Below are 25740 nucleotides of genomic sequence, written 5' to 3'. Positions count from 1 at the left end.
ACAGGTAGAGCTGGGACCCTTTCTTGCATAACTCTAGCCTTCTACTCTTCCACATCCTGACACACTTAGGGGATTTTAGCATTCTTGTCAATCACTCTCACGGTGCCCTGGCTACAGGGATCCTTAACCCAGTAATCTCCATCTCTACCTTTCTGCCACACAATTGGCTTGTCTAGCTACTCCTTCAATCTCACTATGACTGTAACCTAGGCCATCACACCAAGACCTCAAATCCTGCAACTCTTTTACAGTGGCTGACAAACTTTTTCTATAAAGGGCCAGATAGCTCTGCCACTGTAGCGCAAAAACAGCCTCACACAATAACCAAACCTTTATTTACAGTTCATTTACCATGAAGTTTTATTTATAAAAACAGGTAGTCTGTACCTGTGGGCCATCGTTTCTTGACTCCTGCTCTTTTCTGATGGTGACTTCCCTGTCTTTCTACAACTTCCGCTCCTTACTCTGGTGAAACCTGCTCCTCGCATGACCCTGGCGAAGCCGCCATTCAGCCACCCTGATTCTTCCCCACTCTGACTTCACGTACCTCCTCACCCCACCTGGATCTCGTGTCAGTTCCCTTCTCCACCCAAGGCCCACTGTACCCCTTTTCTTCTCCAAAGCTTCCCAATGGTACTGGAGAAGGACCCTGACTTATGCTAACAGGGCCCATAAAAATTCCTTCTCTTCAACTTCAGTTGGGTCTTCGCTGTGTGGTGGTCAATTCTGTTTAACAAACATGCGTTAGTGCACTGTGGATTGAGCGCTCTTCTTTTAAAAAATTCTCCTCCCAGGGTTTGGTGACACAGCACCAAAGGTCTTTCACCTTTTTTTTCTTCTTTGTCCCTTTTTCCCACCCCTTATAATTTTTTAATAGCTACTGTATTAACGGTTCCACCCTTTATATAATCAGTCTCCAAGGTTTTAAGGACCTCTTCTTCCTTTATAATTTATTTCCTAGGTTGCTTTAATCACTGCCCGAACCTAAACTAGCCCTCTGAGGCAAAAACACTCAAATCTACTATGCCCAGCCACTACCTTGTGTGGGAGCTTAAGATCTGAATTTCCAACTATGTCGACAATCTGTCCACTTAAATATCCTGCCATAATTCAAGCAGCACATATTCTGAACCAAATTAATAGATCCCCTCAAACTCAGCTCCTTCTCCTGTAGTTCTTATTGCTAATGGCATCACTCTCCTCCTAGCCTACTAAGGCTAGAAACCTGAGTCATCTTTGCTGCCCGCCTCCTGGCCTCATCTCCTGGATCTAATCAGGTAGTTGCTAAGTCCCGCCTTGTCTGCCACCTCTGTACTGTCTCTTACATGTCTTCTTTCAGTTCCAGCCCCTCATTACCTCTTACTGGGCCACTGCAACGGCCTCTAATCTTCCTATCCCTCTACATGCCAATCCAGGTGGCACATCTCCCTCCACCGCCACCTATCACAACTCTGACCCTTTCCTTATAGAGCTCCTTAAATGCCACTTGCTTCAAGAAACTCCTTGATTCCCACCTTCTTCAGCCCTTGGGGTTTCCTCTCCTTGAGCTTCTCCCACTCAGTACCTGTTAGACCATTTACTTTACCTTGTATAAGAGTTATGGATTTTTTTTTTTTTTTTTTTAATGGCACACACAGATTGTAGTGTCTGAAAGGTAATTAACATTAGGTGTCCTACAAGTTATACTCAACTCTCTATTCTCAACATTCCCAACACAGTATTGATGAGGGGCTTCAGTTGATTCCATGGTGAGCTCCTGGGATCAAGGACTATGCTTCAATCATCTCTGCCTCCCTAGCACTTGGCACAAAGTTGATTCTCAACAAACATTTGTTGAATTAATGACTGCATGAACAAGATGCCGCTATGCGCTATGCAAGCAATCATATCTTCTTCCTTGTTCCTCTTGCTGCACCTTCGTGCCCACCATATTGCTAGGAACAGAGGCAAATGTGTGTAGAGTGAGTGCTGGCTCCCAGAGCTTAGATGTTCTCCTATTAGCTCTTTGAGTGACCTTGGGAAAAAAAAACTGTGTTTCAAAGTGGCTAAAGTCAGTTAAAAGCTAAATGTTTTTTAAACTGCTACTCTTGGCCCAAATCTGGAAAATATTTTAATGTTTGTCTATAGAAGAGTTAAATTATGATACATTCATTCTATGGAATAGTACTTACACAGTTATTTTTATTTTTCTTTTTTTTTTTTGAGACGGAGTCTCGCTCTGTTGCCAGGCTGGAGTGCAGTGGCGTGATCTCGGCTTACTGCAATCAGGCTGGAGTGCAGTACGATCTCAGCTCACTGCAATCTCTGCCTCACGGGTTCAAGTGATTCTCCTGCCTTAGCTGGGATTACAGGCACGTGCCACCACACCCAGCTAATTTTTGTATTTTTAGTAGAGACGAGGTTTCACCATGCTGGCCAGGACGGTCTCGATCTCCTGATCTCATGATCTGCCCTCCTTGGCCTCCCAAAGTGCTGGCATTACAGGCATGAGCTACCGCACCCGGTCAGTTATTTTATTTTTTCAAAATGTGTCATATCTATTTGTATTCATCTGGGGATAATTTAGGAACCATATGTTAAATAAAACAACAAAAAGTTGTAGAATAATATGTACATTATAATTTTTTTCCCCTAAACAAAAAGAGAAAATCCATGAATGTGTATGTGTGTGCACACTGGAATGAACACAGAGAAAAGAAAGGATATATAAATTTGCTAAAGGATATCTTAGGGCAGTAGGGTTAGAGGGAGAGGGGGAGATTAATTTTTCTTTTTGCTCCCTTAAATCCCCTAAAAACCAAGCCACCACTGAGAACAGCCATTTGGAAAGCTACTGAACAGGAGAGCAAGAAAGTGAGCAAGCAACCCATAATGATCATTTCTAAATCTCTCAGCATCGCCTCTATGCAAATTACATAACAAGTTGTTTAACATTCATTGTTCCCCAAATTTCACTTTGATCTGGTCTCACTACCAGACCAAGAGATAAGCACTACCCCCTTTGCCTTTACCACACAGGTTCCACAGTGTCATACACTGATACCTGTGCAGAAATGCTTTTCCTTCAAGGCAGGCATCCCTAATCCTTTCAAAGAAGTGGTATGTATGTATATCTTAACGAAATTGAGGTATATAATTTAGATACAGTAAAATTTATCCTTTTAAGTGTATAAATTTATGAGTTTTGACAATCGCCACCACAATCAAGATATAGAACATTTCTATTTCCCTAAAAAGTTTTTTCATGCCACTCAACAATCAACTTCTTCCGTGATACCCAGTCCCTGGCACCCACGGATCCACTTTCCATCCCTATAACTGTGTGTTTTTTCCAGAATGTCATATAAATGGACTCATATAGTATGCAGTCTTTTGAGTCTGGCCTCTCGTGCTTAGCATAACGCACTTGTGAATCACCCGTGTTGTTACCTGTAACAGTAGGTCCTCCTCACTGCTCAGCAGTTTATCTGTTAACCTGCTGAAGGACATTTGTGTTTTTCCAGTTTTTAACTATAATTTATAAAGCGGTTAACAAGCTTTCTCCTACAGCTTAAGAAGGGCCATTTTTAACTCCCGGAAGGCCTTCCGGAGGTGGATAGGGTACGCTGAGGATAGTGTGCGCTGCTCAGAGTCCGAAAGTTGTTCAAATGGTGCTAAAGCGGGGGTAGGGGGTTCCCAAGGGGCCCTAGCAGAAAGGGAGACGGGGTGTCTGCCTTGACATGGGCTCAGGCCTTCCTACTCAGACGGGGGCGCATTTTCCCTCAAGCCCTCTTCACTCACTGCTCCATTCTGCAGAATTAATAAGCAGGATACAAATTCACAAATTCCTAAATCAGCAATGCTGCTTGGCAAGACCACACACACACCCACACACAGACACAAACACACACACCCCCCCCACACACACTCTAACACTCACAAGACGCACAAATTCCTAAACCAGCAATGCTGCTTGGCAAGACGACACACACACACACGCACACACACACACTCACAAGACAGCACACGCTATACACTCCAACACAAAGCCCGTGAGGTTATAAGACAAGCCCAGACGGCGGCGAAGGTCCAGGGCCTGCCTGGCCGGCCCGGCTTACCTGCCGCGGGTTCATGGCGCCGGAGAGGCATTGCCCGACCCAACCCGACCCGCCGGCGGCACGACCCTGGCCAGACCGCTGGGCCGCGCCAGCCCCTCGAGGCCCCCACACCCCTGCTGCTTCGCACTGCAAGTAGCCCGAGGCGTCGGCACAGGAAACTCTGCGGGTCTGCGCGCCGGGCCCAAGATGGCTCCGGTTCAATTTCGCTTTCGTTTCCTCTGAAAGCCTTCCCCTCCGGAAAGTTTGGCCAAGAGGAGGGGCTTGAGCAAATCTTGCGCCAGTGCTTGGTTTCAGGTCGGTTGCAAGTCGAACCCCTCCCTTGCATGAGAACTACGGAAGGAACTTTTTTTTTTTTTTTTTTTTTTGAGACGCAGTCTCGCTCTTGTTGCCCAGGCTGGAGTGCAGTGGCGCAGTATCAGCTCACTGCAACCTCTGCCTCCCGGATTCAAGCGATTCTCCTGCCTCAGCCTCCCGAGTAGCTGGGATTACAGGCGCGCGCCATCACTCCTGGATTTTTTTTTTTCCCCCAGTAGGAACAGGGTTTCACAACGTTGGCCAGGGTGGTCTCGAACTCCTGGCTTCAAGTGATCCGCCCACCTCGGCCTCCCAAAGTGTTGGGATTACAGGCATCAGCCCCCCGCCTGGCTGGTACTCATCTTTAGGAAAACCGCCGTTCCAGTACTGAGCTCCTAATTCCCCGCACAGGCCTTAAGCAGGAATACACGAATAGAGCAAAAGAAAAACAAAGGCACGCAAAACTTCAGGCCAGAAACAGCATGAGGCCCTGTCCTCCCTCCCTCTGCGCCAGCGCGGTGGTGGCCGCGTCGCCAATGTGGCGGGGTGGGGGGGGGGGGCGGGAGCGCGGATCTCTTCAAACGACGAAGGTCCCCACCGTGGGGCCTTGTTAATGCTCCTACTATGTTACAAACTTAAGCAGATGCCAGCCAGTAAAAAGTACCAAGAGTAGCAACAGCAGCAGTGAACAATTTTGGATCTAGGTCATAAAAACTATCCCACCAGGCAATGGTTTACATCTCCCTTAATCTTCACAACAGCCCTCCAAGGTAGGCATTATACCCACTTTGCAGGTGTAGAAACCGAGGCTTGACTAAGGCCACGCTGCTGCTAAATCCACGTCTGAAGGCGGAAAGCTCAGTCTTCGGGGCTTCTCTACATTCATTCAAATTACACCATTACTTTCAAAAAGATAACTTTTGTTATCTGGAGGGACAAAAGTCAGATTTGCTTCATGGTCAGGATTCTTCTTTTTTTTTTTTTTAATTCGGAGTCTCGCTCTGTCGCTCAGGCTGGAGTGCAGTGGCGCAATCACCGCTCACTGCAAGCTCTGCTTCCCAGGTTCACGCCATTCTCCTGCCTCAGCTTCCTGAGTAGCTGGGACCACAAGCGCCCGCTGCCACGCCCCCGCTAATTTTTTGTATTTTTTAGTAGAGTCGGGGTTTCACCGTGTTAGCCAGGATGGTCTCGATCTCCTGACTTCGTGATCCGCCCGCCTCGGCCTCCCAAAGTGCTGGGATTACAGGCTTGAGCCACGGCACCCGGCCAGTCAGGCTTCTTTAACTACTTGATTTTTGTTCAAGGTATCTGGGAAACGATTATTGTAGGGTTCAACACCATCCTCACCTGTGAGAAAGTTCTTTCCCTGTGTTTAATCTTAATTTTACCCCCCTGCTTCTGAGATTACAAGGCAGTCCCTTTATAGCAGTATTTCCAGCTGATGCCCTTTCACCGTGTTAGTCACTCCAAATTAACATTCCCTTGCAGGCTGAGCTCTGTCTTCCTTCTGGGCCTTTGCACATTCTATTCGTTGGCCTAGCATGCCTCCTCCACTGCTTCCAGTAAAGCAACCTTTCAAATCTACAAGGGAGGCCTTCCCCACAGCAGGTAGGAGAGGGGAGGGGGAGCATGTGCTGTTTGTGGTTTCTTACTCCATGCTTCTTGAGTTACTGGGCACCTATCCCTAATAGGGCACTTGCACATTCCGCTAAAAATGCCCCATTCGATCATTTAACAAAACTTTACTAAGCACCTAATTATGAGGCAGATACTGTGTTAAGCACCCAGGATATGACACAAATAAGAGTGCCATCCTTTAGCTAGTCTGTTGGGGAAGATGGATGCCTCAGTAATCACAATTATCATGTACTTCTTGTTCATATATCTGCCTCTAGAATTGTCAAGCCATCTCCTCGGGGGCAGGCAGCATATTTTATATCCCTATTTCGCCTTCAGAGGGCTGGTTAGTTGAAAGAATAATAGACCACTCAGTAGGTATGACAAGGGCAAAACAATCGAAAGACAACTTCACAGGAGGTAACAAAATATCAAACATATGAAAAGGTCCTCAACCCCATCGCATCAGAGAAATGCACAGTATAGCTACAGAGAGCTACTGTCCATTCACCAACAGACAGCATTAGCCAACTGATCAGACCAGTGGCAGCAAGGATGCAGAGCAGCTCCTAGTCACTACAGGAAACCAGTTTACCATTATCTAGAAAGGTCTGACTATACACACCCCAAGAAGTTCATAGTTGCATTATTCATAATGTCTGTAATAGCCCCCAAACTGGAAAAACCCAAATGTCCGGCAAAAGTAAAATGGATAAATAGTGGCATATGCCTATGATGGAATATGATACAGCAACAAAAATGAAAGATCTTAACATGCAACAAGGTAGCTAATTATATAAATATGATACTGAGTGGGAAAAGTCATATGTATACTATATGGTCCCACTTACAGAAAGTCCCAAGCCAGGCAAAACCAAACTATAGTATGCTCTGCATAAAAGACAAAATGAGACCAGGCACGGTGGCTCACACCTGTAATCCCAGCACTTTGGGAGGCCGAGGTGGGCAGATCACGAGGTCAGGAGATCAAGACCATCCTGGCCAACATGGTGAAACCCCGTCTCTACGAAAAATACAAAAAATTAGCTGGGCATGGTGGCGGGTGCCTGTAATCCCAGCTACTGTGGAGACTGAAGTGGGAGAATCGCTTGAACCAGGGAGTCGGAGGTTGCAGTGAGCCAAGATCATGCCACTGCACTCCAGCCTGGGGACAGAGCAAGACATCTGTCTCCAAAAAAAAAAAGACAAAATTGTGGTTAATTACTTCTAGGTAGAAAGGTGGGAGTTTTGACTGGGAAGAAATACTTTGGGTACTGGTGATGTTCTAGCTCTTGACTTGGGTAGTGGCTACATATGTTTGCTTTCCAATAATTTAATTATACATTTATGTTTTATTCACGTTTCTGTATATATATGCTGTATTTCACAAATTTAAAAGCTAAAAACAAACAAGAACCACAACAAACTCTTGCTGTTGCAATTCCAGTCCACTTTCCCATGTTTTTTTTCCCTTCCTTTAAGTAACAGGAGTTATATCTTACCTCTGCTTTCTTGTCTTCAGGCAAGACAATCTGAAAGCCTTTAACCCTTCTTCAGAAATGATCCAGAAAAGCTTTAATCACAACTACTGTGTTAGGGAAGCTGGACCGCTGCTCCCCCCATCCCTTTTAATCTAACATAGGACACAGTGGCGAAGCAGTGACCTTTCCTCGACAGAAAGAAGGTCAGTTTACGCCTTGAAAGAACAACTCCTATTGTCATTTAATCTTAGCAGCTCAAGTAACTGCAGTCTTATTCATAAATGTTTTTTCTCCTCCTCCTCAGTAATTGTTTTAACTCCCCCAAGGTTGAGAGGTGGTGATGTCTTTTTTTTTTTTTTTAACTGTTCTATTGTAGGAACTTGACAAGTTGGATGAAGGTCTTTAAAAAAGTAAACAAAAGTAATAGGTTTATTTCAGAAAATACAGACCAGCAAACACAATAAAAATCACCCATTGTTAATTCATCATTCATCCGTGCCTACCCTTTCAGCGGTTTCCCTGTGCGTAAAGGCACCACCAACACTCAAAGGCACCGCCAACACATGGGTGGTCAGTCCTCTCCCAAGGGAGGAGCTCTTCCTATAAAGAATGGCTCACCTCCCCAGGGGCCTGTGAAATGACCCCAGATGTGTCTATACCACCTAGGGTTACTTATAAAAACCACCTAAATGATTAAGAGTTACTGTCTAAAAATGAAGCACTCAGAAACTCAGTATTCTCAGAAGTCTGGCTTCCACATAGCTGTGCCAAGCTCTAGCTCCATAACTGCATTCAGGGGGTGAGACTTCCCCACTTACAGGAAAGGACATGCTATTATCAGGGTTCCTGAGTTGGTTTTGTTTTCCAATCCCTGCCATTTTTGCTTTTTAACTATAAGTAACTGTTAGTCTGGCTTAGTAATTGTTAATTTGGTTTGTTGTGGATCTTCTGTTTAACCTTACTGCGTGCAGGGATACATATTTACAACAGTCTTTTTTAGTCTATAATTTCCTATAACCAGACTTTACTACACATATGGGCTATATCCAATTGGAACGTCTATCTCCCTGTCTACTGTAAAGCAGATGTCTGCAAACTGCAAACTCCTTCAGTATTTGCTCATACAGTGATACTGGGACAGAAATGTACTGCATGTGAATGTATCCTAAACAATCTGCAACATATTATCAAAGAAAGTAATAAATTACTCAGTTATTTTTAAGTACCAGGGCATCATTTTAGAATAACTCTTAGGAAATGCATAGCAAGCAATTCAGAGTTGCTAGGCACAAATTTATTGCCCTCCTTTTTTGTTACTGTTGTTTCTCCTCAATTCTTTATCATTGAGTTCTTTATTCCACTAAAACAGCTCCTAACAATCAACATTAATTTTCTTTTTTTTTTTTTTTTGAGACAGAGTCTTGCTCTGTTGCCCAGGTTGGAGTGCAGTGGCGTGATCTCAGCTCACCGCAACCTCTACCTCCCAGCTTTAACTGATTCTCCTGCCTCAGCCTCCCAAGTAGCTGGGACTACAGGCATGCGCCATCATGCCTGGCTAGTTTTTGTGTTTTTAGTAGAGGTGGGGTCTTGCCATGTTGGCCAGGCTGGTTGCAAACTCCTGACCTCAGGTGATCCGTCTGCCTTGGCCTCTCAAAATGCTGGGATTACAGGCGTGAACCACTGCTCCCAGCTACAACTGGCTTTTGAAGTTACAAGAAAGCAAGAAATGTGGCCGGGTGCAGTGGCTCATGCCTGTAATCCCAGTGCTTTGGGAGGCTGAGGCGGGCAGATCAACTGAGGTCAGGAGTTCGAGACCAGCCTGACCAACATGCAGAAACTCCGTCTCTACTAAAAGTACAAAATTAGCCGGGCGTGGTGGCACATGCCTGTAATCCCAACTACTACGGAGGCTGAGGCAGGAGAATCACTTGAACCTGGGAGGCGGAAGTTGCAGTGAGCCAAGATCGCGCCATTGCACTCCAGCCTGGGCAACAAGAGCAAAACTCCATCTCAAAAAAAAAAAAAAAAAAAAGAAAAGAAAGAAATACCTCAGGTACCTCCAGAAGAAAAAGAGGTATCTAAGAGCTATTAAGTGCCTTTATCCAATCCAGTAAGTTATCTAGTAAAAAGAAAAAAAGTGGTATTTATCAACTATCTATACGTGCCAGGCTTAAGTATTATATAATAAAGATATAACATTTGTAATAATATTACATATGTAAAATAATACTAATAATAATGACTAACAGGCCTGTGTACAATCTTTTGCAAGTATGTATAACCAATAAATGTACATTCAGTCTGATAATTAGCCCACAGGGTGACCCTATACAACTTGTGGTTTTATACATTATATCCTGATACCCTTAAGCCGCCTCTCCAATGCTAGATTGGTCTTGGATGCAGCACGTGACTGACTTCTGGCCGGGCTCTGGCCAACACAGATGTTCAGCTACTGGCCTACATTTGGGTTCTACTGAGTGGGGACCGAAAGTGGGAGATCTCCCATCTTCTTCTTCCCTAGGATTCAGATCCAGCCTGTGGGGGCTGCTCTCAGTCCCAGCCTCATGCAAGAGCAATGCCCCCATCTCCATGGCTTGTAGAAAACAGGAGGGGACAATCACAGTCCTGTCCTGGGCAGGCTCAAGGCAGCCACTGCCCTGAGTTCTGCAGTGTTTCTCAGGGAAATAGGCTGATTTCACCAACAGCCAATTTGCGGAAAGTCAATTTGCCAAATGGTCAATTCCTTGAATAACCAATTTACGAAACAACCAATATGTTGCATTTACTTTTTTCTTAAATCTCCCCAGTCTTAATTGACCAGTTTTTATTCTGTCTTCTTTTTTTTTTTTTTTTTTTTGAGACGGAGTCTCGCTCTGTCGCCCAGGCTGGAGTGCAGTGGCGCAATCTCGGCTCACTGCAAGCTCCGCCTCCCAGGTTCACGCCATTCTCCTGCCTCAGCCTCCCGAGTAGCTGGTACTACAGGCGCCCGCCACTGCGCCCGGCTAATTTTTTCTATTTTTAGTAGAGACGGGGTTTCACCATGGTCTCGATCTCCTGACCTTGTGATCCGCCCGCCTCGGCCTCCCAAAGTGCTGGGATTACAGGCGTGAGCCACCGCGCCCGGCCTATTCTGTCTTCTTAATAGAATTTAGAGGAAATGTGCTCTGCTCTCTCCCTGCTGCTGCAGAGCAGAAGATTGAGGAGAAAACTGAGGAGGCAAAGGGATAGGATGGAGAGGCTTTTGTAGAACTTTCAGTGAACTGGTTTTCTTGGAATTTGACAGAGAGCCATTTCCAAGTGATCACTTGTCTTTAAAAGCGTTTCTTTTAGTGTTGGCAAGTTCAAAAAAATTTCCGTCTACACACACAGAGGAGAGGGCCATGTGAAGACAGAGTAGAGAATGATTTGAAGATGCTGGCCTTGAAGACTAGAGCGACGCGGCCGCAAGACAATCGATGCCAGCACCCACCAGAGGCTGGGAGAGGAAAGGAATGGATTCTCCCCTACAGCCTCTGGAGGGAGCACAGCCCTGCCAACATGGCCCAGTGATAGTGATTTCAGATTTTTGGGCTCTAGCACTGTCACAGAATAAATTTCTGTTGTTTTAGAACACCTAGTTTGTGGTTATTTTTTACAGCAGACAGCCATGGGAAACTACTACAGCATCTTTGCTGGGCAGTACAAACCAGGGAGCTCCAAGTCCAGGGCTGCCAGAGGCTTTGCTAGGCCAGACAGGAATTTCTGCATTTGGGTACATCAAAGGGAAAAGGCCAAAACAGATTAGATGTCATAGATGTACTTATACACAGCCATGATGTCCTTTTTTTTTTTTAAACAGACAAGGTCTCTGTCACCCAGGCCAGAGTGCAGTGGTGCAGTCATGTCTCACTGCAATCTCAAACTCCTGGGCTCAAACAATCCTCCTGCCTCAGCTTCCTGAGTGGCTGGGACTACAGGCACATACCACCATGCCCGGCTAATTAAAAACATTTTTTTTTCGTAGAAATAGGGCCGCACTATGTTGCCCAGGCTGGTCTCGAACTCCTGGGCTCAAGCGATTTGCCTGCCTTGGCCTCCCAGAGTGCTGGAATTACAGGCGTGAGCCACCATGCCTGGCCACATTTTTTAGTTAAACCAAACAGTACAGCCTTCTCGTTATTGTCCAACAGAATTAGTGCTTTTAGTTTTGTCTGATTTCATTTTTTTTTTCTAGGAAGATACCATTAATTTACATTTTTTTAAATGATGAAAATAAATCATCTGTGAAAGAAATAAATTTCCAAGGCAATAAAATAAAATGCAGACAAACTTTTAGTAAGATTGTGTTTTGTGGGCCGGGCGCGGTGGCTCAAGCCTGTAATCCCAGCACTTTGGGAGGCCGAGGCGGGCGGATCACAAGGTCAGGAGATCGAGACCACAGTGAAACCCCGTCTCTACTAAAAATACAAAAAATTAGCCGGGCGCGGTGGCGGGCGCCTGTAGTCCCAGCTACTCAGGAGGCTGAGGCAGGAGAATGGCGTGAACCCGGGAGGCGGAGCTTGCAGTGAGCCGAGATCGCGCCACTGCACTCCAGCCTGGGCAACAGCGTGAGACTCCGTCTCAAAAAAAAAAAAAAAAAAAAAAAAAAAAAAGATTGTGTTTTGTGATTACAACCTCCTAACCGGTTTCCCCGCATGTACTTTGGCCTCTTTTCTATCCAGTCTTCTCGACACAGCTTGTGTGATCTCTGAAAACCAAAATCTGATCATGTTATGCATGGAATTCAAGAAAATTCTAAACTAGCAATTAAGTGGGGAGGGGGAACACAGGGAGATGGGTTCCAAGAGGGGACAAGGGAGGCTTCAGCAATACAGATAAGGTTCTCGTTCGGGGGAAGGTGTTAGGTTCACGCACATTCATTTCATTATTGTATTTCAGTGATACATATATGCTGCAGGAATCTTTTATGCAAATCAAATATTTACATTATTAACAAAAAAATACTTTGATGGCTTCCCAATGCTCTTAAGATAAAGGCAAACATCTTTACACAATGGCTCCAAGGCCTTACATGGCCTAGCCCTGCCACCTTTCTCCCTTCTGTTGGACCATGCCCCATCTCTCTGTCCCCCAGCCTCCCTGAGCCTTCTTTCCCTCCCTCTAGATTGCCATGCTCCCTCCTGCCACATACTTGCCCCTCTCTCTGGATTATTTCCCATCCTTTTCACTATACTGTGATTTACCCTTCAGATCTCTGCGTAGTCCACACTTCTGGAGGAAGAGCTTGAGCTCTAACCCCTACCCCCTCCCACTGCATGCTTTCAAGCTCCCCTTCTCATATTTACATTTGTAATTGTACATTTTTTCATGTGGTTTTTTTGGTAAATGTCCGTCTCTCTTACTACAAGTTCCAAGAAGCTAGGGTTATACTAGTGTTTTGCTTTCAGCGTACTCAAAAATATTTACTGAAAAACTCAACATGCGCATTTCCCTCAAGAGACAGTCCATAGCTTTCAGACTCCCAGATAGATCTGTGTACCCAAATCGAAGGTTAAGAAGCACTGCTCTAAAGACTTTGTTCTTTCCACTGTTGTACTTCAACTCTGGCTTATGTCTTCCTGACCTGGCCCACTGCCCTCTCCAGCACTTGTCTGGAGTTCTAGTGGATAATGGGTATCTCAGAGGAGGGCTAAAGTTCCCAATATGGAGTACAGTGAAAAGTTAAAAACTACAAAGTGATGAATCCCAACATGGCTGCCTAGCCAGTGGACTGGACTTCTACCAAAACAATGACTGGGGCACTATTATCCTGACTCATAGACACAGTGAGAGAGAACTTATCAAAAGCCCCTGCAAGCATCCTGTCCTGCTTGTTGCTTAGACAGTGCCTAGTCCAGATAACACTGGCCAATAAGTAGCATTTGGAGACTTTGATTCCCTAATATGGGACAGAGACTGTGAGTTTTAAAAACCTACCTCATCCCTCATTGCCACCCCCAAAACTTACATCTCAGAGCCTAACTTTTGCACTGAACTGCTTCTCTGCTGGGCAGTAAAACTTCTGCTTAGCATATCAATCTTTGATGCCAGAGTCTAGATTCTTACTTTAACAAAGTCCAAAGAAGGCAGGCATTGTGGGCAGAGGTGGGATTCTGCATGAAAGTGATTGACGCTAATGATCACCTTTCCCTCCTAAGCTGATTAAACCAACATGAAACCTCTTCCAAACAGGAAGATGTGAGAGGATACTTAATATAATAAAGACCATCTATCATAAATCAACAGCCAATACCATACGTAGAATGGAACAGTTAGACACTACCACTCAGATGAGAAACAAAAAGGCGGGCTACCATTACCATTGCTATTTTCCTTAATTCTAAGATGCACTGCTTTTTACATCCTAACATTTCTGATATTGGAATATGAATTATAGTATAAGTACACATTTAATACAGTGTCCCCCAAATCTGTTATTAAATCAATAGCATGTCCTTATGCTCAATGGTCTTAAAAGAAATATGGTATTTAACACATGTTTACTATATATATTTAATATATTTTACATATATGGAAATTCTTACATATTCTACATTACAAAACAAAAATAAGAGATAAACTATTAAAAAGAAAAACAGATTATTTGCAGATGATATCATCATAACCCTAGTTGATCCAAGAGGATCAAATGAAAAACTCTTAGAACCAATACCAGTCAAAGAATATGGTTGAATATAAGAGAAATATATAAAACACAATAGCTTCTTTATATGCAGGGAAAATTACCATATTCTCAGTAGCAAATAAAACATTAAAAAAAAGAAGTATCTAGGAATAACCCTAAGTGAAGCGCTTACATGTGGAAAAGTACAAACTCTGCTGAGGAATATGTCTTAAATAGAAGGACATACCAGTCTCAAATGTGATGGCAGAATACTTTATGAATGCTAATTAATACCAAATTAAATAACGATTTACTGCAAATACTATGAGGTTGGGGCAGGAAGGAATGGATACCTGACAAAATGATTACTCTAAAGTTCAGATGCAATTGATAGGTCACTGGATGGGAATAAATAAATAAAGTTCAAGTACAAGAACAAAGAAAACAGTTTTTTTAAAAAAAGAAGACAGTTATGCTAATTAAACCAAAGCAGCACTGGTATAAAGCAAGGGTAGAGCTTCAGACTAACAGAAAAGAACCACCTCCCTCCAAACAGAGCCTAGTGTGTGCAGAAATCCAATGCAAGAGGAGGAACCAAAAACAGCAGTGAGAAGAAGGGTTATTCAACAGATGGAGCTGGGCTAACTGGATGGCTATTTGAAAAAAAAAAAAAAGTCTAGGGTCTAGCCTTATATTAATAAGCCAAAACAAATTGCAAATGTATTGAAAGACTAAGTGTAAAAAAATTAAATAAAAACACCAAGAAACAGGCTGGGCACGGTAGCTTATGCCTATAATCTCAGCACTTTGGGAGGCCGAGGCAGGTGGATCACCTGAGGTCTGGAGTTTGAGGCCAGCCTGGCCAACACGGTGAAACCCCGTCTCTACTAAAAATACAAACATTAGCCGGGCATGGTGGTGGGTACCTGTAATCCCAGCTACTAGGGGGGCAGAGGCAGGAGGATCGCTTGAACCCGGGAGGCAGAAGTTGCAGTGAGTCGAGTTTGTGCCACTGCACTCCAGCCTGGGCGACAGAGTGAAATTCCATCTAAAAAAAAAAAATGAGGCAGATAGTGCTAGTGGCCTATGCTAGAACCATGCCTCCCTTTCTGAGAGTGCCGTGATTCTGTCCACTTTCCTAAGAAGGCCAAGTTCCCTCCCCAGCCCCAGAGGAAGGATGTTAATTAATCTAATCTAATCCAGTATTGAGGATTCCACTTCTTTTGTCAGTGATACATGTGAAACATTTGTGACCAGCAAACCACAAAAACAATCTGTCTGGGGCTGTCTGAGAGAAAGGGCTCCTCGCTGGGAATAAGTGATGTCCAGAGGACGGCAAGGCAGCGGGCTGGAACACTGCTGGGTTGCTGAATCAACCATCATGGGAACTGCTCTATCTGTACGAACCAACACAACACTGCCTGAAAGACCAAAATACTCCTGATGATGTCTGAGAGGTGGGCTAACCTGTGATTTTATTGACTTTTTAATAGCTTTCTATAATTTTCAAGTTCTTTTTAATAATAAGGCATGTATCACCCTCAAAATAAGAAGAGGAAGGTTAGTAAGAACAACAACAACAACAAAAACCAACTACTTACTGCATGAATCTTGCCTTTATGAAGCTCACAGTCTAGTAATGGGAACAGTCATGTAAATAACTGACTAGAATATGTGATAAAACCATAATGGGATGCCACTTCACGGCTACAGAATGGCTAAAATAAAAAAGACTCACAATACCTAATGTTGGTGAGGATATGGAGCAAACTAGCATTTTTGTATACCGTGGGAACATAAAATGGTACAACCATTTGAGAAAACTGTAAGGCAGTTTCTTCTAAGGCTAAACCCAGCATTTATACTCCTGGGTACTTACCCAAGAAAAATGGCCACAAAAAGATTTGTACAAGAATGTTCATAGAACCAGGAGCTGGAGGATGGGGGAAAAGAGGAGCTGTTAATGCATATAGTTTTAGATCTGCAAGATGAGAAAGTTCTGGAGATTTGTTGCACAACAATGTGACTATACCTACAATGTGACTATACCTAACACTGCTGAACTGTACACTTAAAAATGGTTTAAGGGCTGGGTGCAGTGGCTCATGTCTGTAATCCCAGCACTTTGGGAGGTCGAGGCGGGTGGATCACGAGGTCAGGAGTTCAAGACCAGCCTAGTCAAGGTGGTGAAACCCCATCTCTACTAAAAATACAAACATTAGCCAGGCATGGTGGTGGGTGCCTGTAATCCCAGCTACTTGGGAGGCTAAGGCAGATAATTGAATCTGGGAGGTAGAGGTTGCAGTGAGCCAAGATCGTGCCACTGCGCTCCAGCCTGGGTAACAGAGCGAGACTCCGTCTTAAAAAAAAAAAAAATATATATATATATGGTTTAAGATGGTAAATTTTATGTTGTGTATTTTACCACAATAAAAGACAGGAAAAAAACTGTTCATAGAGGCCAGGCGCAGTGGCTTACGCCTGTAATCCCAGCACTTTGGGAGGCCGAGGCGGGCAGATCATGAGGTCAGGAGATCGAGACCATCCTGGCTATCACGGTGAAACCCCATCTCTACTAAAAATACAAAAAGTTAGCCGGGTGTGGTGGTGGGCGCTGGTAGTCCCAGCTACTGCAGAGGCTGAGGCAGGAGAATGGTGTGAACCTGGGAGGCGCAGCTTGCAGTGAACCGAGACTGCACCACTGCACTCCAGCCTGGGCGACAGAGTAAGACTCCTCCTCAAAAAAAAAAAAAAAACGAAAAAAACTGTTCATAGAGCTTTATTCTTAATAGCCCCAAATCAGAACAACCCAAATGTCAATCAACTAAATGAATAAATAACTTGATGCATATTCACACAATGGATACTGACACATGCAACACGGTTGATCCTCACTGAAAGAAGCCACACACAAAAGCACATACTGACATGAAATTTAGGAACAAGCAAAACTAATCTAATCTATAGTGATAGATATCAGACATCAATAGTGTTGGCCTTTGCGGGTGCTTTCTGAGGTAATGAAAAATGTTTTACTTCTTGATTTGGATAGTTAAATGGTATATATTTTTGTTAAAATACATTGAAAGGTACACATAAAATCTGTGCACGGAGGTACACATAGATATACCCCCATGAAAAAAGTCTTACGGAAATAGTGAGGAAGGGGAACTGGAAGAGGCTGAATTCCTCATCTTGGCTACATGCTGAAAAGCTGTTGCCAGGCACAAGTGCCTCTTTAAACCAGACAGCCATACATAAATATATTTTCATGCAGCAATTTATGGAAACACTAAGAATACTAAAATTATGATTATCTATATATGTGAATCTTAGTTTTGTCAAGCAAGCTTTTTACTATTTTAATAAATTATTTAAAAAGAAAAAACATAAGTACAGTAATATAAACATCCTTAAAACAAAACAGACCTTTAATTAAAACTGATTTTATTTAAAATATTATACTATTTTCATCAAATATCTTGTTAAAATCTGAAATAAAACTGAATGCTAGCTTTTTAAAAGTCGTATGTAAAAATGCAAGCCATAAAAAAAAAACTAGAACACGGAATAAGGAAAAAAACCGTTTTATGCTCACAAGCAAAAGAAATCAAAAAGGATAAAATTTGTCTACAAAAGAGTGAAAATTAGATTTGTATTTTTAATGATAAAGCCAAAATTAGATGACAATAAACTAAAAAAAATTCACTGCAAACAAAATTGTTTGCTTTTTATGAGGACAAACTCATGTTTTTTAGAATATTTGTATATTTAAGAAATCACTTAAACGCAGTAAGTGAATAGACAAAACATTAACCAAAAATTTAAAAAGTAAAAATAAAAATGGCTAAGTATGGGTAAAAAGGGCTCAAACTTAATTATAATAAAAATGCAAATTAAAATGAGATGCTATTTCAAATTTAGCTAAGATTTTCCCTTTTTAGTAAAATACTCAGTTCTGGAGAGGAGGGTAGGGTGAGGGAGAGGCACAGTAAGTACTCAGGCATTGCTGATGGCAGTGGAAACTGGTATTCACTTTTTAGGAAGCAAATCAGGACTAAGCCCTACAACAGAGTACTGTAGCTAGACTGAAACTGCTGCTTGGATGTTTGGAGTAAGAGCAGGGTTAAATAATAACCCTGTCATTTCAAGTCTCTATTTGTATGAAAAGTACTTTGTTGTTGTTGTTGTTGAAAGAAAGAAAGAGGTATTTTTTCCCTTTCTTCATGTGTTGAGGGGTGGGTGTGGCATGGCTAGGGTTCCCGCAGATAAGGCGTAACATGTAACCAGGAAGATGGATGTGCTCTGCAGGGGCCTGAGGATGTGGGTTTAGGCCCTTCCTGGGGGAAGGCTGAAGACAGATGCTTGAGCAACCCATGTCCTGAAGAGCAGAGTGGGCTCTGAGCCACGGGTTCCCCACCTGGCTCTGCTACATATCCTGCGGCAGAGCATGGCTGCATTTGGGTGAAGACCAAACAAAGGCGATGAGATGCAGTATAATTACTAGCTATGGCTGTAAAAACTCGAGGAAAGGGCAGGGACAAGACCTATATCAGGCTGTTAGATAGCTCTAATGGAGGGCGAGATGGACTAGATGCAGAGTAGTCTTATTTCTGTTCTTGAGTGTTTTGGTATTTAAAAAGAAAAAAGTTTTAAAGTTGACAACCCTTGGTCCCCAAACTCCAGTCCAAGAGTGAGTTCCTATTTATAAGGGACTAAGAACAGTGCCTGTCACCTTGTAAGTTCTTAAATAAATGTTTTAAAAATAAATACTCCAAGGAAAGGGCCTGAAAATATGGAGAAAGCCTTAATATACAACCCATCAAAGTTCAGAAAGGTTTGAGAGGAGTGAAACATCACACAGGGTAGAATTTCCAGCTGGAGACTCCCTGGGCCTGACCTCTGCAGGTTCAAACACATATGGGTAGAGGTGTGCTGCCTTCCTGGGATGCCACGGTACTCAAGTTTCAGATCTTTACAGTGAGAAGTGTATCTATCATGCAGATTGGAATGTTCATCAACATAATGCCAGCGTTTTCTTCCTGTGGGAAGATTTCCATTCATTCATTTAATAAACATTTACTGAACATATACTATATGCCAGTATGAGGCACTGTCCTAGGCCTCAAGGTAGTTTTGTTTTGCTCTGATAACAAAGAAAATTCCTTTCCACATTGTTCTCATGGAGCTAATGAGAGACAGTCAATGAGGAGAGATAGGCAATAAAGAAATAAATATACAATGTCAGTTATGAGTGCTATGAAGACAAATAATGCTAGCTAAGGGTAGGAGATAAGGAATACAAAGCAAAGGGCACTCTGTCCTCAACGGGCTCTCAGTCTAGTGGAGAAATGACCAATAAACAGACAATTATCAAACAGAAATAAAATCTAAAAGGGGGTTGTGCTCAGCTGTTTATGGGAGCAGAGAGAAGGGATGCCTCGATCATTAAGGAAGGTGTCAATGAAGGCTTCTGGGAGAAGCATGACCTGAATCTATAAGGATCAGATAGATGAAGCAATGGGGAAGAGCAACCCAAACAGCAGATGCAAAGGTACAGAAAGGATGGAGAGCACATAATGGATACCACAGTGGGAGTCTAAGTTTGATGGACAAACACAACCCACTGGATTCATTCCAGTTGGAAGGTTCTAGAAGGACCCCAAAGAAGTGAGATAAGAGCACACATGTAAGCACAAGTGTGCATACACACACCCCTGCAGTAGTCATGTGCTGTTTCTGCCTGCCTAGGACCTCTGAACTTCCCATCCCATAAGGTTATGGAGGGGCAGTTTACTTTCTCATCCCAGGAGTGAGTCTATGATGCAGACCTCTCCAATTGTGGTCTCCCTATTTGTCAGCAATGGTTAGGTTACAATGCTAAAAGACAGCCATCAGGTCATAGGCTTGGGGCTGCTGACTGGGAGCTTTTTCAGTATGCATAGAGAAAGCAGCAAGAAGGCCGGGCGCGGTGGCTCATGCCTGTAATCCCAGCACTTTGGGAGGCTGAGGTGGGCAGATCACCTGAGGTCAGAAGTTCAAGACCAGCCTGGCCAACATAGTGAAACCCTGTTTCTACTAAAAATACAAAAATTAGCTGGGGGTAGTGATGGGTGCCTGTAATCCTAGCTACCCAGGAGGCTGAGGCAGGAGAATCACTTGAACCCGGGAGGTGGAGATTGCCGTGAGCTGAGATCGTGCCACTGCACTCCAGCCTGGGCGACAGAGAAAGACAAGCAAGACTCCATCTAAAAAAAAAAAAAAGAAAGAAAAGAAAAGAAAGCAGCAAAAGAGGATGAGGTCAATAAACAAAACGGAGTAGAAAAAGGAATGACCAAGAAAGCCCTCATGACATCATTTTAGACCCAGGATCCAGCCATGCCTGAAGATTGCCTTTGGACTTTCTAGTTAAATAATCAAAGGGAGGAAAAAAACTGCTTTTGCTTAAGTTAATTTACACTGGGTTTGTGCCACTTGCAAGTAGATTAATATACAGTCCTTTTGGAGAAGAGCTTCATTCTGTGTGCATGTGGCAAGGGGTGGTACAGAAGGAAAGGGAGGCTGATGTCAGAGGGTCTCACCTATTAAGTCTGATAAATATGGTGAAATAGGTAGCTTCAAGGTAACCAGAGGGTATAGAAGCAGCAACTAGACCTCCTTGGATGGAGAAACTGAGAAGTGTGTGTGTAAGTCGCAGTCTATATGGATGGCTTATATAAATTTTGTATGTTCCTAATAGTTCACTGTGCAACCATAAGTCATCTTTAAATATCTTTAAGACACAGAATAGCTCATCAAAAATACCAGGAATATCATCTGTTTGAAACTAGTGTACTATTCCTACAATGAATGCACATCAATCACAGGTCTTTCCCAAATATTTAATTTTGAGACAAATACAATATTTTGAACTCTTTATCCCTGATGTGAAACAACCATCCAGTGCTCTCCAGAAAACTCAAGCAGTTGTACCCATTAAGGTCCAAGTCTAACAGATGTTATAGCAAAACAAATTGCTCTATCTCAAGAGATTACTACAGAAGCCCAAAAGCTCAGATTCTGTTGTTCACATGTCTGAGAACTCTAATCAGTTGGTCACAGATAATACTACCAATCTTGGTCTGAAACACAGCTTCAAATCTTTAAATCCAAGAATCAGAAAAATGCTCATATTACAGTGTTATAGTATAAAATTAGCTGGCTTAAGGAGCGTTTGTGTCATAAGCACTGGGCCTCCTTCTGGCAGAAATAACAATGCCTCAGGATTTCTTTTTTCCACAAGCATTTTCCGAATACCTACTTTGTACCCATGATCCCAGCACTGTGTGCCCATGAGCCTTTCCTTTTTCTCTGGGTGAAAAGGCCAAACCTTGGTTCATATCTGGACAACACTGAGTAAAAAATGTAAAATAAAAAGTAATGTATCATTGGACAATTTGAGATGTTACTCTTGCAGCCAGTGCTGGCCCACTAAACTCTGGGCCTCCTTTCCCCCACCACACCAGGTTTACATTGCTGGGATACTAGTCACTGAGAAAGAGCAAGACTCAAACCACATAGCTGGCTTCCAGTTCCAGCTCTGTCGTTAACTAGTGTCAGGACTTTAGCCAAGATTCACTTCTCCATCTGTAAAATGGGGATAATATTTAGTGCACTAGGTTGCTGGAGGGATGAAATAAGTTAGTATATGTAAAGTGCTTGACACAGTGTCAGGTACACAGCAAGTGCTATATAAAGAGAAGCGAAAGGCCAGGTGCGGTGGCTCATGCCTGTAATCCCAGCACTCTGGGAGGCCGAGGTGGGCAGATCACTTGAGGTCAGGAGTTCGAGACCAGCCCAGCCAACATGGTGAAACACCGTCTCTACTAAAAATACAAAAATTAGCCGGGCATGGGCCAGGCACATTGGCTCATACCTGTAATCCCAGCACTTTCAGAGGCCGAGACAGGTGGATCACCTGAGGTCAGGAGTTCGAGACCAGCCTGGCCAACATGGTGAAACCCTGTCTTACTAAAAATGCAAAAATTAGCCAGGCGTGGTGGCATGCTCCTGTAATCCCAGCTACTCGGGAGGCTGAGGAGGGAGAATCACTTGAACCCAGGAGGTAGAGTTTGCAGTGAGCTGAGATCGCGCCACTGCACTCCAGCCTGCGGGATGGAGTGAGACTCCTTCTCAAAAAAAGAAAAAAAAAATTAGCCAGGCATGGTGGTGCACATCTGTGATGCCAGCTACTTGGGATAAAATGAGAAATAATATAAAATAAAATAAAATGAGAAGCTATAATTAATACAGTGAGTTTTGTTTTTATTTTGTGACAGAGTTTTGCTCTCATTACCCAGGCTGGAGTGCAATAACGGGATCTCAGCTCACTGCAACCTCTACCTCCGGGGTTCGAGCGATTCTCCTGCCTCAGTCTCCCGAGTACTGGGATCACAGATGTGCACCACCATAATGGGCTAATTTTTGTATTTTTAGTAGAGACGGGGTTTCACCATGTTGGCTAGGCTGGTCTTGAACTCCTGACCTCACGTGATTCACCTACCTCAGCCTCCCAAAGTGCTGGGATTACAGGCATGAGCCACTGCTCCCAGCCTAAAGTGAGATTTTCACCTCTTTGCAGTTCTAGAACTTAATGCAGAGAGATTTTACAGCAGAGAGATTACAGATTTTGAGATTCCCCCCCACCACCACCCCCAAGTCTACGTATCATATCTGGCAGTATAGCAAACATCTAAAATAGCAAAAAGTTATCCTGCTTCTCAAGCAGCTGTACCAATAGGAAACCTTAAGCAAGGGAGCAAGTCCAAGCGCCTGGGTACTGGGCCCTTACTAATAATAGCTAGACACTTCGAATTCTGACACCCAGGGCAAGGTAGATATAATTATCCTCATTTTGTAGATAAGCCCAAGTAGGAATGGAGAGGTTAAATAACTCATTCAATGTCAAACAGCTGCTAAGTGGCAGACCTGACTCCAAAGTTCATGTCTGCTTTCCACTCTATTTCCCTGCTTCCCATATAGCAAGCACTAACTGTTTGTAAATAACGAACAAGATATTTCAAGATCTTTAAAAAGATGGGAAACAAGGCTTCTCTGGTAGAAAAAGAAGTTGGCATCACAACTGCTGACAGTTTGACGCCCTTGCCTTCTCTGCTCCCAATGACCCGCTCTAGCAATCCTGCTTCCCTCGCTAGCAAGAAGACACTATGTAGGCCTCTGTTTGCAAGTCTCCTCCCGTAGCAGCCTAGACTCTGCTCCCTCCGTTAACTGCATGCTTGGGCTCCTCCACACAACATTCAAAATCCAATGACAGGTATCCCTTTTTGGAAGGCAAGTTTCCCAAACTCTGACACCAACACGAAACACCTGGGGCCGGATTACCCTCTAGTGGGGCCCCCAAATCAAGCTAAACAGAGAAGGAAGGGGAGGTGACGCAACTAGGCCTCCTGCGCCAAACAGGCTGAGTGCGGCGGCCGTGACCCCGCAGTGGGCTCTCCACAGTGGCCTCCTACGCCTTCCCTGTGGAAGGCACGCCAGGGCGGCGATGTTATCTCTGGGATAAAGGGCCGGTCCTAATGCAGTTTGTGGCAGCAGGCGCAGCAAAGCGCCTACCGGGGCGAGTCCCAGGAGCCTCGCTCTCCAGTCACTCTCCGAGGCGGGGGAGTCGGCGAGAGGGAAACAAGGGCCTTTGGTACCCAGCTGTTGGGCTCCGGCTGGCACGAGCGCCGGAGCATCCGTGCGCAGCCTCTGCCGCCCACACCCGCGCACACACAGGCGAACACACGGGCGCACACACACGCACAAAAGTACACCGGCCCTGGGCGTCCGCCTTCTGGAAAGTTGCCGAGACCGGCCACTATGCCCCTACCAGCCGCGTCCCCACCCAGCCCTGAGGCCACTCTCAGTGCCCCGCCGGGGCGCCCCCGCGCTTCCTCTAACATCAACGCCAGAGACTGGAGAGGCCGCACGCGCCGGGCGTTCCAGCCCAGGAAGGTGTGGCCGAGAAGGACAGAGCCTCTTACCGGGTCTTGTACTTCCTCCGGACACGGCCGAACACCCGGAGGCTGCCAGTGCGGCCGATACCCTCCCCCCGCCCTCCCCCACCACGTAGCCCTCTCTACCTTCAGTCGGGAATCAATGGTGTGGTCGCAGATTGGTGACATCATTGGCGCGCCGGGCGTGGGAGGAAGAACCACGTGATTCTACCCTCTTTTGTTTGCGCTCTAGGAAATCAAGGTTTTTGTTGCTAAGTCTTCCTTGGTTTTTTACGTTGTGTTAATGCCGCTGTTTTGGGTAGGGTGGGGAGTAGGTACATGGGTTTAGGATGCTGCATTTTTGCCCACGGCCTTGATTGAACTCCTTCTTAGTCATTTATAACATGGTTGGGCTGGAAGGCCTGAGAAGATACGTAGGTACAATCCTCTTTTTAAAAATAGACCACAGAATTAGCCAATAATACGTTATAACCAGTAGACCTTGAATGGATCGTTTAAATTAAATTAAACTAATTCATTTTTAAAATAATATAATGAACACCTTCTTTAACTTGACATGCTAAGAACTAAAATATTATCAATTAACTTTCATCAACTTTTAAGTGGTCCCCATCTTCTGCCACTGCCTCTCCATCAGAAGTAACCCCCATCCTGAATTTGTGTTTACACAACTATTATTTTTCGCATTTATATATATTACTAAGCAATGTATTTTTACTTTTTTAGTTTTGTGTATGTTTCCAAACTTTCATCTAGAGTCCTGGGCCTGGTACATTTTTCTTTACAAACATGTTACTAAGATTCATCTTTGTTGACTGAAGTTACATTTTGTTCATTTTCACTGCTACATAAAAATCCATTATATACCATAATTGATCCATTCTCCAGCTGCCAAATCTTTGTGCAATTTCCAGTATCTTGCTATTTCCAACAGTGTTGGAAATCAGCATTGCTTTCTGGTGCCTCGTGCAAAAATGTCTCTTGGGTGTATTTACCTAGGAATAAAATTGATAGGATTTTGGAATGCCAGTATTCCACTTTATATGATAGTACCAAATTTTTATCCAAAGTGGTTGTACCAGTTTATACTCCTACCAGCATGTACATCTTCTCTAACACCTCAGATTTCTTGGTTTTTGCTAATGCATGGTCTCAAACTGGCCTTATTGAGGTTAAGCATCTCTTTTAGATGTGTGTTGTCCATCTGTAGTTTCTCTTCGGTAAAATGTCAGTGTAGGGCATTTGAGGGATTTTAGGACTGAGCAAGAAAAAAATATATGACCAAAAGGTGGCATTAGCACACTCAAGCTTTATTTGTGTGAGCTTTGACAGGTTTGCATTTAAGGGAAGTCCCTCGCAGCATGAGAAGATCCAGAGATTGGGGGTGGAGAGAAACCATCCAAAAAGGGAGGAGAGAAGGAAACTTCCAGAAGGGAGTGGCCTTACCATGTCCAGGTGATGTTGTTCAGCGGCCTGTGGGAAGTCTCTGTTTCAGAAAGCTCCCAAGGGCAGCAGTAAATTGGAGTCTTCATGAACCATGGATTTATCTTTTCTATGACTAACAGATGTTGGGCACAGTTTCATGAGGTGTACAAAGCAGGCAAGCAGCT

At 44.0% G+C, this 25740-nt stretch overlaps 1 protein-coding gene and 1 long non-coding RNA gene across 15 annotated transcripts in view; one reads left to right on the top strand and one right to left on the bottom strand.

Moving 5' to 3' along the window:
- The window catches only part of ADAR (adenosine deaminase RNA specific), a 50468-nt gene extending 26166 nt beyond the window's left edge, over window positions 1-24302 (bottom strand). For 10 of the 14 annotated variants that reach the window (XR_013397760.1, XR_013397762.1, XR_013397761.1 and 7 more), the window contains exon 1: window positions 4098-4317. Coding sequence is in view for 7 of the 14 variants with exons in the window: in XM_002801797.4 (XP_002801843.1) it covers window positions 4098-4112 (15 nt within the window). In the remaining 7 variants the exon portion in view is untranslated. Of the gene's footprint in view, window positions 1-2173; window positions 2421-4097; window positions 4318-24256 lie in introns of those variants that run through there. The other 4 variants (XM_015110801.3, XM_077945348.1, XM_077945380.1 and 1 more) reach the window with 2 other exon arrangements.
- LOC144330983 (uncharacterized) lies at window positions 4441-24225 on the top strand. The gene is made up of 3 exons (XR_013397767.1): window positions 4441-4496; window positions 20455-21906; window positions 22727-24225. It is a non-coding gene; the product is annotated as an uncharacterized LOC144330983 (long non-coding RNA).
- Window positions 24303-25740: the final 1438 nt, after the last annotated feature.

This window comes from Macaca mulatta, chromosome 1 (genome assembly GCF_049350105.2).
Source record: "Macaca mulatta isolate MMU2019108-1 chromosome 1, T2T-MMU8v2.0, whole genome shotgun sequence".
Classification (NCBI taxonomy): Eukaryota; Metazoa; Chordata; class Mammalia; order Primates; family Cercopithecidae; genus Macaca; species Macaca mulatta.
This window is presented reverse-complemented; position numbering and strand designations above follow the sequence as displayed.